This window comes from Oryctolagus cuniculus, chromosome 11 (assembly GCF_964237555.1).
Source record: "Oryctolagus cuniculus chromosome 11, mOryCun1.1, whole genome shotgun sequence".
Classification (NCBI taxonomy): domain Eukaryota; kingdom Metazoa; phylum Chordata; class Mammalia; order Lagomorpha; family Leporidae; genus Oryctolagus; species Oryctolagus cuniculus.
In genome coordinates, this window is record NC_091442.1 from 72,337,231 (window position 1) to 72,352,755 (window position 15,525).

Sequence of the window (15,525 nt, forward strand, 5' to 3'; positions counted from 1 at the left end):
TGATAAAGAAAAACAGAAAACCTAGATTATCAATAGCAGAAATGAAATGAGATGTTACTACTGACCTCAAAAGTACAATAAAGGAATAATAGCAGTGGTGTACAAACATAAGATTGACAACGTAGGTAAAATAAAATATTCGCACTCAGAAAATTGAGAAGATAGGGCAAACAATCTAGGTATGATTTCCAGCATTCTGTCATTTTGCAGATATCCACTCCTATTCTGTTCCTACCTATGTCTCTTAAGAGCATAGCATAGGCCGGCGCCGTGGCTCAATAGGCTAATCCTCCACCTTGCAGCGCCGGCACACCGGGTTCTAGTCCCGGTTGGGGCGCCGGATTCTGTCCCGTTTGCCCCTCTTCCAGGCCAGCTCTCTGCTATGGCCAGGGAGTGCAGTGGAGGATGGCCCAGGTGCTTGGGCCCTGCACCCCATGGGAGACCAGGAAAAGCACCTGGATCCTGGCTCCTGCCATCGGATCAGCCCGGTGCGCCGGCTGCAGCGGCGGCCATTGGAGGGTGAACCAACGGCAAAAGGAAGACCTTTCTCTCTCTGTCTCTTTCTCTCACTGTCCACTCTGCCTGTCAAAAATTAAAAAAAAAAAAAAAAAAACATAGCATATTTATTTTTTTAAATCACTAGTGCCTAGTTTAATATAGTATGTCTCTATAAATGGTTCATTGAATGTATAATAGATAAGGAGCCATGCAGACATACTAACATTTTTTTGTCAAAATACATTTTATCAGGAAGAAAAATTTATATGCTTTTAAATCTTCTCTCAAAGGAAGGGAATGTAGTGAGATATGTTTGTATTTTACCTCTTAGCATTTGGCTTAGTCTCTTGTCTGAATATGCAGTATTTTAATAAAATCCCATATTATATGGAGGTTAACTATTGAGCATATATATGTATCCATTTTTGAGAATATACTGTGGTTACTTACTGATCAGAAAGATGGCTAATCTCTTAGTTAAGGATTCCTTTTGAAATCTTTAATTTGCTGTATTTAGAGGTACTGTTGAGGTAATTCAAATGTTAATGATGTATGAACATGTGGGGAATTTTATAATGAAGAGTGCAAGATAGTATTAATATTTACTTAGATCTCAAGGATTGAAAAAGATTCTTGAGTATGAGAAAATGTCCTGAATTATGGCAGTTTGTTAATCTAAACCATGTCAACAGCTTTTTTCTGTGTGGTGATTATTCTTTTAAGAGAGATCAGGTAATTGTTATTTTTATATTATTTTTATTTTATTTGTTTCTTCGTATTTAAAATGAACTTCTGTATACAGTCTGTAGTTGTCTATGCTAATAATCACTGCCTTTTAATTGGTGTGGTTAGGCCATTTACATTTAATGAGCTGTTGATAGGGTTTAGTTATCTATCCCCTTATTGTTTCCTGTCTTTCTCATCTGTTCCTTTTTCCCCCTTTTATGCTGTCTTTTCAATACACTACTTATTTTTTTATGATTTACCCATATCATTTGGCTTATTAGTGATAGCTTTAGGATTCATAGTGTCTGTTTTTAACTTATCATTGTCTAGTGTCTAATAACCATACTAGTTCATATACAGTGGTGTAAGAATCCTACAAAAGTATATTTCTGTTCCCCCTCTCAGCTTTTTTGTAATGATTAGCATGTTTTAATTCTGCATTTTAAACTTCACAGTACATTGTTATTATTTTTTCATTAAATAATTGGTGATCTCTTAAAGGGATTTAAGTAATCAGAAAGAAACTAGGCCGGCGCTGCGGCTCACTTGGCTAATCCTCCATCTGCGGTGCCGGCACCCCGGGTTCTAGTTCCGGTTGGGGCGCTGGATTCTGTCCCGGTTACTCCTCTTCTAGTCTTTGTCTCTGCTGTGGCCCGGGAGGGCAGTGGAGGATGGCCCAAGTGCTTGGGCCCTGCACCCCATGGGAGACCAGGAGGAAGAACCTGGCTCCTGGCTTGGGATCGGCACAGCGCGCTGGCTGTGGCAACCATTTGGGGGGTGAAGCAACGGAAAAGGAAGACCTTTCTCTCTGTCTTTCTCTCTCTAACTCTGCCTGTCAAAGAAAAAAAAAAAACTCTATTTCTTACCTAATTGCCCACGGTCACTACTATTCCCAGTATTACTCTTCCCTTCTGTGGATCCAGATTTCCGGCTGGTGGTATTGTCCTCCTGCTTGAAGGGCATCCTTTAACATTAATGTTAACATTTATATTGAACATGTTTATATTAAACATCCTTTAACATTTATGTTTGATGGTGATCAATCATTTTAACTTCTGTATACCAGGAAAGATCTACTTTCACTTTTTCATTTTTAGAAATATTTCCAATGGGTAGAGAATTTTAGGTTGATAATTTTTTAGTTTTTTTTTCTCTTAGTACTGTAAAGACGTTGCTACAGTGGCATTGTTTCTCGGAGGAAGTCTGCTCACTTCCTTTGTGCCTGTCTGTGTGATGTCTTTTCTGTCTGTCTGCTTGTCATTGGCTTGAGCAATTGATTATGATTTATCTTGGTGTAATTTTCTTAGGTTTCTTGTCCTTGGGATTTGTTGAGCTTAAATCTGTAGGTTGTGAATTTTCATTAAATTTGGGAAATTTTGGTCATTTTTTCCAAGAGATTTACATTCCTGCCCCATATCTATCCTTTTTTTTTTTTTTTTTAAAGACTTAATTATTTGAAAGGCAGAGTTCCAGAGAGGCAGAGGCAGAGAGACATGGACTGACTTTCCATCATTGGTTCACTCTCCCCAGATGGCCGCAATGGCTGGAAGTGGCCTGATCCAGAGCCAGGAGCCAGGAGCTTTCTCCTGGTCTCCTATGTGGGTGCAGGGACCCAAGAGCTTGGGCCCTCTTTTACTGCTTTCCCAGACCATAGCAGAGAGCTGGATCAGAAGTGGAGCAGCCAGGACTGGAACTGGTGCCCATATGGGATGCCAGCATTGCAAGTGGTGGCTTTACCTGCTACACAGCAGTGCTGGCCCCTCTCTCTCCTTCTTCTGTACGCCAAGTGTAAGACTGCTTAAAATTGTCCCACTGCTCATAGGTGTTTACTACTTTTTTAAAATCCTTTTTTCTCCATGTTTCATCGAAAGTTTCTACTGCGGTGTCCTCTGTGTTTCTACTCTTTTCCTCTGCAGTATCTAATCTGTCAGTGCTGTACAATATAATTTTTAATCTAGGTGTAGTGGTGGATGCCACAAGAAGACAATGCCAGGAAGTTAGGTGAAAAGCCTTGGATCTCAGGCTAAGAAATTAGGTCTCACCTACAGGCAGGGGACATTTATCTGAAAGGCAGTGTTACCTGGTAGTAGGTATTTAGGACTCCTTCATGTCTTTTCATGACGGTAGCTTATTTCTTCTTAGTGCTGACTGATGTTCTGTTGTCTGTGCCATAGTGGCTTATTTGTTTACATACTGGAAGACATCTTATTTGGCTCCAATTTTTGGTAGTTATGAATGATTGTGCTGCTGTAAATGTCCTTGTGCAGGTTTTTGTTAGGACAGTTCAACTTGGTAAATATCAAAGAGTGTGATTGCTGGGTGAAAGAAACTACTGATGGGCCAGTGCAGTGGGCATAGTAGGTTAAGCCTCTGCCTGTGGCACCAGTTCGAGTCCTGGCTGCTCCTCTTCTGATGCAGCTCTCTGCTGTGGTCCGGGAAAGCAGTAGAGGATGGCCCAAGTGCTTGGGTCCCTGCATCTCTGCTGGAGACCCAGAAGAAGCTCCTGGCTTCGGATTGGCTCAGCCCCTGCTGTTGTCGTGATCTGGGTAGTGAACCAGATGTTAGTTAATGTTAAACCATTTTCAGTGTTTTTGCTTTTTTGTTATCTGAGACTTACTCTGTATTCCATTATTCAGGCATTCTTTTTCTCTCTGACATTCCCTCTCACTGTCCGTAACTCTACCTCTCAAAATAAATAAAATATTAAAAAAATAAACTACTCACCTATCAGCTGTGAAGATGAGAGCTCTGTTGTTGCACTCTTTGCCAGCATTTGGTATTATCAGTGTCCTGGATTTTGGCCATTTTTAGGTGTAGTGGCACCTCGTTGCTTTAGTATGATGTTGAGAATCTTTTAATATGCTTGTCTTCCAGTTATCTTCTCTGATGGAGTGTCTGTTTTGATCTTTGGCCTGTTTTTAAATTGGATTATTCTTTTCTTACTGTTGAGTTTCAGAGTTCTTTGTTTTAGGTAACGTTGATCAGATATGTCATTTTTCAAATATTTCCTCCCAGACTGTGTTCAGACTTTGCATGCTCTTTGACATTACTACCATCTTTTAATTGTAGTTCTACAGTTAGATATATTTCCTCCTCACTTCTCATCTGTGATGTTAAACCATCTTCAGTGTTTTTGCTTTTTAGTTGTCTGAGACTTACTCTGTATTCCATTACTCAGGCATTCTCATGGGGTAGATAGTTCCTTTTTTTTTTTTTTTTTTAAGATTTATTTATTTGAAAGTTAGAGTTACACACACACACACACAGAGAGAGAGAGAGAGAGAGAGAGAGCATGAATCTGAACGAACGAATGAACTTGGGCCATCTTCTGCTTTCCCAGGCCATAGCAGAGAGCTGGATCAGAGGTAGAGCAGCCGGGACTGGAACTGGCGCCCATCTCAGATGCCAACACTGCAGGTGGTGGCTCTACTTGCTATGCCACAGCGCTGGCCCCATAGGGTAGATATTTTCTAAGGTCTTACAGGCTTAGAGCTCATTATCACCTTATATTTGAAGAATGCTTTGGATATAAAATACTCAGCTCAATTTTTTTTTCCTTTGAGTATCTTGTTTTCTACCGCAAAACATGGCTGTTGTTTTCTAGCATAAACCATAGCTGTTGAAGGTTAATACCCATCTGATTCTTCTCCCTATAGGTGATGTGTTCTGTGTTTAACTTTTTTACTATATGTATTTGTGTCTGTGTCTCATGTTTAAATGAGTTGATTTCCCAGGTCAGTTGGGGAGCGGTTCTTGTGAGGGAGCAGGGTAAGCCAGGTGGCAGTTCTGTTCACGTGCGAAGGACTTCCCCTCTGTTGTTCTTGGTGCATCAGTGTGACCACTCTCTCCCTCTCAGAAGTGAGCCTTGCTTTCAGAGCTCTAGTGCTCTGTGACCTGTTTCCTCTGGAGTCTTGACGCCCCCTTCCCCTTTCTGTGTGTCTGCTCTTTCGCTCTATCTCCATGGTTCCTGCCCTGCAGTTTGGTTTTAGGTCCCAGGAGTTTTTCCGTTAGGGTGAGACGCTCTCCTTTGGAAAGGGGCTTTTCACTGACTACTCCAGAGCTGCGTGAGAGCTGACAACTCCACGGCCCTGCTGCAGCTCGCACAGCCGAGTTCACGGAGTTCTACCTTCACCTTTACCTTCACCAGCCACTTGGCCTGTGGAGACCCCGCCCCTTTTCTCCATTTGCCTCCCATTGTCCTCCCAGGATAGTGACCTCTCCTCCTGGAGCATTTGTTAGTAATCCTGGGCTTCCTGAGTTCCCTTTCACTTCCTGCAGTTTCTCTGTGCACAGCTGGCGCTGTGGGGTGGGCAGCTTAGCCACAGCCTCTCCTATTCTGAGACTTGCACAGAGTCTCTTCTTTTCAGTTTTTCTTTTTAAAGATGGGAGAGGGAGTGGGGATGGGAGGGCGGGAATGGGGAGAAGAAACACTATATTCCCAAAAGCTGCGTATACGAAATTTGTATTCATTAAATAAAAACCTTGGAAAAAAACTATGCTGCCACCACAATCTCGACGTGATTAGCTCATTTTGGTAGTGTAATTGTTGTTGCTACAAGGGAACTTGGATTTTTTTTTAATATCTGTGTTTGAAAGGTTAATTAAGGGCTGTGTTAGCTTATAAGATTGAACATTATTAACATCTTAAAATAATTTTTGAACATCTATTTATGCCCTGTTAAGGAGTCATATGTAAATGTGGAATGTGATTTCTTTGTCATTAACTTTGTTCTTGATTTTAAATGCTAAAGGGGCATCATTTACCTGTGGTTGCAGTGTTAAAGTATAGTATCCTAGGGGAAATTTTAGGTTAATTGTAGTATGGTAGTTGAAGATACCTATAACAATTTTTAAAGTAAACATGCAAAAAAAAAAAACCCACTGAGTTTCGTTGAAATTAGTAAGCACACTTGCAGAAATTCCTTGTGTGATGGAAGTAAGTGAATGTTCACAGAACAGTTAAGGGAAAAATAAGTGAATAAAGTCATTTTGTCATTTATTTTTACCTATATATTTACATTTAATCTTTGGATGTCTTTTGAATCATATGTGAAAATTTAATGTTAGTTGGGATTATTTGTGTTTTTAGGCCTGCCTGATTATCTTCTATAATAGCACGTACTAGATAAACATTTCCAATGTGAACCACGTAGGAGGAGACAGTGTTAATATTTTGTAATTTTATTAGTAAAAGATCATATAGTGTGCTGAATCTAACTTCAAACTGTGGAGATCCAAAATAAAATTATCAATTTTTCATAGGAACTGAAGTTAAAAGATGAAGAATGTGAGAGGCTTTCAAAAGTGCGAGACCAACTTGGACAGGAATTGGAAGAACTCACAGCTAGTCTGTTTGAGGTTGGTCTGTCTACATCTTGGCCAACAGCAGCATCTTGATTTTTATATATTGATAGCATTATTGTTTCAGGGAATCTTGAAAAGGATATACTTAGCTTCATGCATATTTGTAAGTTCTCTAAAGAAAAAACAAAATCTCTAGTGAATGCCGAGTCTGCAGCTTAAATTGGTGTGAAAAGAAAAACCCTCTGGTCTGCCAGTATCAGGTTGTTTAAAAATGTATATGTAGAAAGCAAGGAGGTCAATGTTAGTTCTGTATCTATTTTACTAGGTGTTTATGGGCCAGTATGGGAGTTCACAACAACGATGGCAAGCTCTGAGTTAGGCATCTCACATCTGGAGGTGACGTCAGCGGTGTTAGAGCAAGTACCACTGCCCTCCAGCCTGGCACCGAGTGCATACTGCAGGACTTCTAGCATCCTTGGTGTGTTAGGGTTCTTTCGAGAAACAAGCAGTAGTATCTCACACACACACACACACACACACACACACACACAGCGAGCGAGCGAGCGAGAGAGCAGGCTGAGTGAGCCAGAGAGGCACTCATTCACAAAGAATTGGTTTACCTGATCCTGGCAACTGGTAAGCCTGGGAGCCTCAGGGCAAGTCGGCAAGCTAGAGACCCAGAGGGGCTGAGAGCCCAAGTGCCAGGAGGAGTCAGTGTTTGAGTTCCAGCCCGAAGGGGAAGAATTTTCCTGCGTTCAGAGGGTCCACCTTTCTTTTATGTTTAGGCCTTCAAGTGACTGGGGGAAGCCCTGTCACTGTAGAGGACAGTCTGTTTTGCTCACTGCACTGATTTAAATGTTATTTTCACCCAAAAACAATTGTACAGAAACACCCAGTATAGTGTTTCACTGAATATTGGGCACCCTATGATCGCGTCAAGTTGACACATAGTTAACATCCCACCAGACTTTGCCTGGAAGGTGCCAGTCACACCGCCTGATCTCTGCTGACTTAGACCTATCTCCGGGGTGGTGAGAGGATGGGATTGCTGTGGCCGAGAACCTTTGCCATGAAGGGTCTCCCTGGGTGTTGAGACTTTGAGTCCTTAGATTTTCCTTACCAAAAACAGTGATGTAGGGGCTGGCGCTGTGGCATAGTGGGTAAAGCTGCCACCTGCAGTGCCAACATCTCATGTGGGCACCGGTTCAAGTCATGGCTGCTCCACTTCCAATCCAGCTTTCTGCTATGGCCTGGGAAAGCAGTGGAAGATGGCCCAAGTCCTTGGGCCCCTGCACCCATATAGGAGACCCGGAGGAAGCTCCTGGCTCCTGACTTTGGATCGGTGCAGCTCCAGCTGTTGAGGCCAATTGAGGGGTGAACCAGCAGATGGAAGACCTCTCTCTGCCTCTCCTACTCTCTCTCTCTGTAGCTCTGGCTTTCAAGTAAACAAATCTTAAAAAAAAAAAAAAAAAAAAAAGGCAGGGATATATTGCTGAGTGGCTAATGCCATTGTCACTTAGCAATAATTTTTGCCTTAACACTTTATTAAAACTTCAATAAAAAACCTTAGGGGAAAAATTCCATCATCTTTTGTTGTTTATTCAGCATCAATTTCAAATTTAGAGATATGCGCATTTCTTTGCATAGAGTGATCCTAGTATATTTTGTATTTTTTTCAAATAACATTTTTTATGTTACTATATAGTCACTAGTTGTAATGATAGTCTTTATCAACTGTATATCCCACAGTTTTTGTCATATCAGTAACTTGCAGTGAATATATTCATTTATTTCAAAAATAGGCTTATTTTTAACTCCATTTTCCCACAAACTTTTTGAAATACTTTGTGTGTGTGTTTTTTTAAGAATTTATTTATTTATCTGAAAGGCAGAGTTACAGAGAGGCAGAGAGGTCAGATGGCCGCAACGGCTGGAGCTGTGCCGATCCGAAGCCAGGAGCCAGGAGCTTCTTCCAAGTCTCCCATGCGGGACCAGGGGCCCAAGGACTTGGGCCATCTTCTGCTTTCCCAGGCTATAGCAGAGAGCTGGATTGGAAGTGGAGCAGCCAGGGCTCAAACTGTTGCCCATTATGGGATGCTGACACTGCAGGCGGCTTTACCTGTTAACCCACAGCGCTGGCCCCAGTGAATATCTTTTGATATGTAAGGTTTTTTGTGACCCCATCTGTTTCATACCCCTTTCCTTCTGTTATTTTTGGGTCATTTTTTCTTTTTTTCTTTTTTTTTTTTTTTTTTTTTTTGACAGAGTAGACAGAGAGAAAGGTCTTCCTTTGCCGTTGGTTCACCCTCCAATGGCCGCCGAGGCCGGCGCACCGCGCTGATCCGATGGCAGGAGCCAGGTACTTCTCCTGGTCTCCCATGGGGTGCAGGGCCCAAGTACTTGGGCCATCCTCCACTACACTCCCTGGCCACAGCAGAGAGCTGGCCTGGAAGAGGGGCAACCGGGACAGAATCCGGCGCCCCGACTGGGACTAGAACCCGGTGTGCCGGCGCCGCTAGGTGGAGGATTAGCCTAGTGAGCCGCGGCGCCGGCTGGGTCATTTTTTCTAATGAGTGTTTTAAAACTAATTATTTAGCTAGCTAGTTATCAGAGATGAGAGAAAGTGTAAAGATGTGGAGAATGGGAAGTGAAAGATCCAGAACAGGAGTCGTGTGACTTGTTACACTTTTGGATGGAGAAATGTTTACAGAAACAAGGCTTTTTCCTGGTATTGCCTAGCTACGAGACCATTTTATAAAGATAAACAGGTAGTGATTAAGAAAGCAAAAATAAGCTATTTATGTTAATTTTTATTTTCTGCCTGCTTGGATTTAATTTTAGTGCTGCCTGTTTCCACCCATCTGTACTCATGCGTATATTCTGTTGGATAGGTAGGAGGAGAACAAACAGAAGGAAACTTCTCCCTCTTTGCAATAGATGTGAGGGTTAGGAATGCTTGTTTATGCAGTTAAACAAAATAAAAAAATAGTTTTGGGATCTCTAACCTCTCCCTAGCCAACAATGATTAGCAGCCTTGACCCTGTGAATGACTTCAGTTATGAAGAAAGTTGTCTTCAAACCGTAAATAGGAATGTGAAAAAGAAGTCTGGAAGCTTTCCTGTGGTCTTAATTGTGCCTTTGTGATCTGTTTACTCTTGTCTTAGGAAAAAATTTTTTGCCTGAATTCTATGTATGTAGTGTTTTAAGAATTAAAACTTATTTTGAATAAACTTAATTTGCTTATGTTTGGCAAACTTAACATGTAAATTTAAATTAGTAGCTTATTAGGTATGATGAATAATCTTGAAAATAATCATACTTTATATGTAGCAAAGTTGACTCCTTGAAGTATCAAATACTTAAACTCAGAAGTGACATACTGTTCTCTTAATATCTCCAATTTTGAGATAATATAAAATCAGTTCAGGGGTCTGGTGCTGTGGTACAGTGGGTTAAAGCCCTGGCCTGCAGCACCGGCATCCCATATGGGTGCTGGTTTGAGACCTGGCTGCTCCACTTCTGATCCAGGTCCCTGCTGATGCACCTGGGAAGGCAGCAGAGGATGGACCGAATGCTTGGGCCCTTGCACCCACATGGGAGACCTGGAGGAAGCTCCTGGCTCCGGCCTGGCCCTAGTGGTTTCAGGCATTTAAGGAATGAACCAGCAGATGGAAGACGTCTCTCTCTCTCTCTCTCTGTCTCTCTGTCTCTCTACCTCTCTCTGTAACTCTGCCTTTCAAATAAATAAAAATAAGGCTTTTAAAAAATATCAGTTCATTTGCGAGAATCTTTACATTTAAAATGAAAAAAAAAAGTAGTCTTAAAATGTTTATGTTTTAGCATTGAGTTTTTAGTAAAAGTATCCACTAAATGCCTGGTTGTTTCTCAGCAGTGCTGTGAGGCCTATAGAGCAGATTATCATCATTTTATCTGTGCAGAAAAAGAGGCAAAGGATCGTGAGCAGTGCTTGGATTCATGACCGACGTATAGTGAAAAAGTAAACAGCGTCTCCATTTGTTTCCAGCTACGATGAGGGAGGTGTCATTGAGGCCTCTTTCTGTTTAGTCCTACATTCAGATTATTGCAAAGGCCTTGTGGTGCCCCCTCAGGACATAATACAGCAGCTACCGTCAGTTCTTGTCCAGACCGGTAGATGCTGGGGACTTTTTGTTCCTGTACCTGATCTGCAAAAGAAAAATCCGAGCATGTTTTTTTCAATTATGATGAAGATACCTGTATTTATTGAGGATTTGTTATGTGCTAGGAACTGTTTGGGAGCATATATTCTTATTTATAAGTTATATACATGTACAACTTAGATAATACATACGTATTATATACATTGTAAAACATGTTTTGAAAGGTGAGCCAAAGCCTATGGTTTTTTGTAATAGGAAAAACATTTTGCATTCTCACTGAATCATTTACACACATATACATCTTACATATATTGAGAGGAATGTGATTGCATATGGTACTTTATTTTTAAAAAATCTTGCCTTACCAGTTTGATTCAGATGAAGCTCTGTTCTAAGTTTCTTTTTAAAAATTAGATATATTATTGCTGATAACTTACAGATATACTGTTCCAATGTAAGAAGTACATCTTTCCTTGCATAAAATCATGTTAAATTTTTAATTCTGTTTCCAATAATGTGAAGATTTTTCCATTTAACAGATTTTTGGTTTTCATATTAACAAATTATTTGCAAGTTAATCATATTGTGTTTAAACATTATTTTTGAAAAAAAAAAAAAAAAAAAGACCCTCTTTTATTTGAATCACTACCAACCAGAGAGGAAAAAATCTTATTTTCAAAGTTCGTAAGTATATACAATAAACATCTAGATCAGGCAGTTTGAAAACTACAACTATAGGACAGAAGTAGCCTATATTTATTTTTGTACAGCCTGTGAACTAAGAATGATTTCTATATTTTTAAATGGTTGGGGAAAAACATTAAAAGATTAATTTGTTACATATGGAAATTACACAAAAATTTTAATACTGATATGAGTTAGATAAATATGGTAAGAATGATTTGCTACTAGAAGTTTGTTAATGGAAATACAGTATAGAAAGAATGAAATCTGGCATCAGTTATGGGAAGTGCATGTCTATGGGAAGAAGCAAAGCATAGATGCGTGTGGTTGAAATTTAGTTGTTAACAGTTTTAAACAGACTTCTGTAATTGTAAAATGTTCATTGTAAATCTCATGGTCACCATGTATACCCCAAAATATGTGTGGTACACACACAAAACAGAGAAGAATAAAAATACAGCACTAGCAATGAAAGACAAGAACAAGAAAATTCCAAAACAGATTAACAAAATTTCAGAAATAAGTGCTTGCCTTTCAGTAATTATTTTAAATGTAAATTTGGGGAATGAAATTCCCCAGTCAAAAGATGTGCAGTAGCTTAATGGTGTGGGAAGGGACCCAAACACTTGGGCCATCTGCCACTGCTTTCTCAGGCACATTAGCAGGGAACTGGCTGGGAAATGGAGCAGCCAGGACTGGAACTGGTGCCCATGTGGCATCAAAGCACTGCAAACAGCAGCTTAACCAGTTGTGCCACAGAGCCAGCCCCAGGATTACTCTTCTTAAAGTATCCGTATCCAGAGAGATCTACAGATCCAGTGCAGTCCCTATCAAAATTGAAATGACATTCTTTACAGAAATAGAAAAAAATAATCCTAAAATTCTTAGGGAACCACAGAGGATCTGAAAAGCTACAGCAATCTTGTGCAAGCAAAATAAATCCAGATGCATCAAACTTCTGGATTTCAAAATTTATTACAAAGCCCTACTGTGTGTTTTCTATTAAGAGTCACTTTATTTTTTAAGTTTTTTTTTTTTTTTTAATTTATTTTATTTGAGAGGTAGAGTTACAGAAAGTGAGAGGGAGAAACAGAAGTCTTCCTTCCGTTGGTTCACTCCCCAGATGGCTGCAACAGCTGGAGCTGTGCCGATCCGAAGTCAGGAGCCAGGAGCTGCTTCTGGCTCTCGCACATGGGTGCAGGGGTCCAAGGACTTGGGCCATCTTCTGCTTTCCCAGGCCATAGCAGAGAGCTGGATTGGAAGTGGAGCAGCCGGGTCTAGAACTGGCACCCATATGTGATGCCAGCGTCACAGGTGGAGGATTAACCTGCACCACAGCACCAGCCCCAAGAGAGTCACTTTACATTCAAGAATAACCTTGTCCAAAAGTAAAGAGGTGGGAAAATATTTCTATGCAGGTTTAACTAAAAGAGAGCGGGAGTGGTTATGCTTACATCAGACAAAACAGACACTAAGTCAAAACTATCACAAGAGACAGGATCATTATATAATGACAGAATGCTTAACTGAACAGGAATGTGTGATTATATTCTATTATATGTGTATTACATATATAATTTTGTATGCACTCAACATCAAAGTGCTTAAATATGTAAAAGCAAACGTTGGCAGATCTGAAGAGAGAAATAGCAATACAGTAATAGTGAGGAGCTTCAGTAATGGATAGATTATTTCAGATGAAATGAGCAACCAGTTGAATAACTCTGTAGACCAAATGATGTTAACACACACACACAATAGAACTTTCCATCAGCAGCAAAAAAACACACATTCTCCTAAAGTGCATGTGAAAACATTCCTCGGAATTCACGATAAGTCACAAAATGAGTTAAATTTAAGATGATCAAAATCAGTCCAAGAATCTTTTCACAGAATGAAATTGGAAATGAATAATAGTAAGAAAACAAATATATGAAAACTAAACACTATTTTGTTCTTTTTATCTTTTTAAGAATTAATTTATTTGAAAGGCAGAGTTAAAGAGGGAGAAGAAGTTTACTCGCCAAATGACTGCAACAGTGATGGTTAAGCCAGGCTGAAACCAGGAGCCTGGAACTCCATCTGGGTCTCCCATGTGTGTGGCAGGGGTCCAGGTTCTTCGGCCATCTTCTGCTGCTTTCCCAGGTGCATTAGCAGGATTGGAAGTGGAGTAGCCAGGACTCAAACCTGTACCTACTGGGGATGATGGTGTTTCACATGGTGATTTAAACTGTGTCAGAACACTGGCCCCTAAACAACATCATTGTGAACAGCCATTGAGTCAAAGAAATTAAAAAGGAATTTGAGAAATATTTTGATACTAAGAAAAATCAGCGTCACCAAAACTGCTGAGATGCAGCAAAAACACCAATAAGGGAATTTTACAGTGATAGTTGCCTACGTTAAAAAAGAACAATCTCAAATGAACAGTTTTATACCCAAAGAAACTCAGAAATATGCCTAAAATTAGTAGAAGGAAGGATATAATAAAAATTAGAGTAAGAATAACTAGAGAATAGGAAAATATTAGAAAATAACAAATGTAAGAGTCTTTGAAAAGATAAACTGACAAACTTTCAGTTGGATTAAGAAAAAAGAATATTCAAGATCAGAACCGAAAAAGACATATAAGAATATATACCAGTATATTGGGTAAGCTAGAAGAAATGGATAAAATCTAGAAACATACACATAGCAAAACTGAATCTGGAAGAAACAGCTTGAATAAACCAACGACAAATAATTAAAAACCTTCCAATAGCAAAGAGCCCAGGAACAGATGACTTCTCAGGTGAGTTCTGCCAAACTTTTGAAGAATTAATACCATTTCTTCTTGAACTCTCTGAAAAACAGAAGCAGGAACCCCTCCCAACTCATTTATGAATCCGGCATCATCCTGATATCAAAACCAGCAAAGACACTATAAGAAAAAGCTACAGATCACTATTCCTGATGAATATAGGTGCAGAAATCCCCATTAAAATATTACAAAGAGAATTGAACAGTGTGTTAAAAGGGTTGCATACCATAACTAAGTGGGATTTATCTCTGGCATGGAAGATGTTTCAACACAAGCAAATCAACCACTGTTATATACCACGTTAATAGATGTAAAGCACATGGTCTTCACAATGGATAATGAAAAAGTGTTTACAAATCATTCAGTATCCATTCATGATAACTTAGAGCAAAATAGATAAAGAAGGAACTTCAATACCAACAGAGACCATATATGAAACTGGAACCAATGGGGAAAATCCTCTAAGATCTGGTACAAGGCAAGGATGCTCACTTTCAACACTTCCATGCCGGAATTCCTAGCCAGAGCAATTAGACAAGGAAAAGAAATAAGGTTACCAGTTTTGAAAAAGAAGTAAAAATGTTCTGTTTGCAAATGGTGTCACCATATATGTAAAAACCCCTAAAGATGCAACAAAACACAAATTGTTAGAACTGAAAAATGAATTTTTTTAAAGATTTATTTTACTTATTTGAAAGAGTTAGGTAGAGAGAGAGAAAGGTCTTCCATCCACTGGTTTCACTCCCCAGATGGCTGCAACGGCCAGAGCTGCGCTGATCTGAAGCCAGGAGCCAGGAGCTTCTTCCAGGTCTCCCATGTGCGTGCAGGGGCCCAAGGACCTGGGCCATCTTCCACTGCTATCCCAGGCCATAGCAGAGAGCTGGATCAGAAGAAGAGCAGCCAGGACTAGAACCAGTGCCCATATGGGATGCCAGTGCTTCAGGCCAGGGCTTTAACCCACTGTGCCACAATGCTGGCCCCGAAAAATGAATTTAACAAAATTGCAGGACACAAAAGCTAGTGGTGTTTCTCATACAAAAATATGAGCTATCTGAAAAGGAGATTAAGAAAATAATCCTATTTGTAAAAGCATCAGGAAGAATGAAATATTTAGAAGTAAAGAGGAGCCAGCGCCGCAGCTCACTAGGCTAATCCTCCACCTAGCGGCACCGGCACACCGGGTTCTAGTCCCGGTCGGGGCGCCGGATTCTGTCCCGGTGGCCCCTCTTCCAGGCCAGCTCTCTGCTGTGGCCCAGGAGTGCAGTGGAGGATGGCCCAGGTGCTTGGGCCCTGCACCCCATGGGAGACCAGGAAAAGCACCTGGCTCCTGGCTTCGGATCAGCGCGGTGCGCCGGCCGCAGCTGCCAGCCGTGG

General features: G+C 40.5%; 1 protein-coding gene across 6 annotated transcripts in view; it reads left to right on the forward strand.

The window, feature by feature from the left end:
* The window catches only part of RAB3IP (RAB3A interacting protein), a 55,093-nt gene that overhangs the window by 21,068 nt on the left and 18,500 nt on the right, over positions 1-15,525 (forward strand). For 3 of the 6 annotated variants that reach the window (XM_070052620.1, XM_070052621.1, XM_070052622.1), the window contains exon 5: positions 6,487-6,582. The exons of 2 other annotated variants lie outside the window; for them this stretch is intronic. In XM_070052620.1, coding sequence (XP_069908721.1) covers positions 6,487-6,582 — 96 coding nt within the window. Of the gene's footprint in view, positions 1-6,486; positions 6,583-15,525 lie in introns of those variants that run through there. One more of the 6 variants, XM_070052625.1, reaches the window with a different exon arrangement.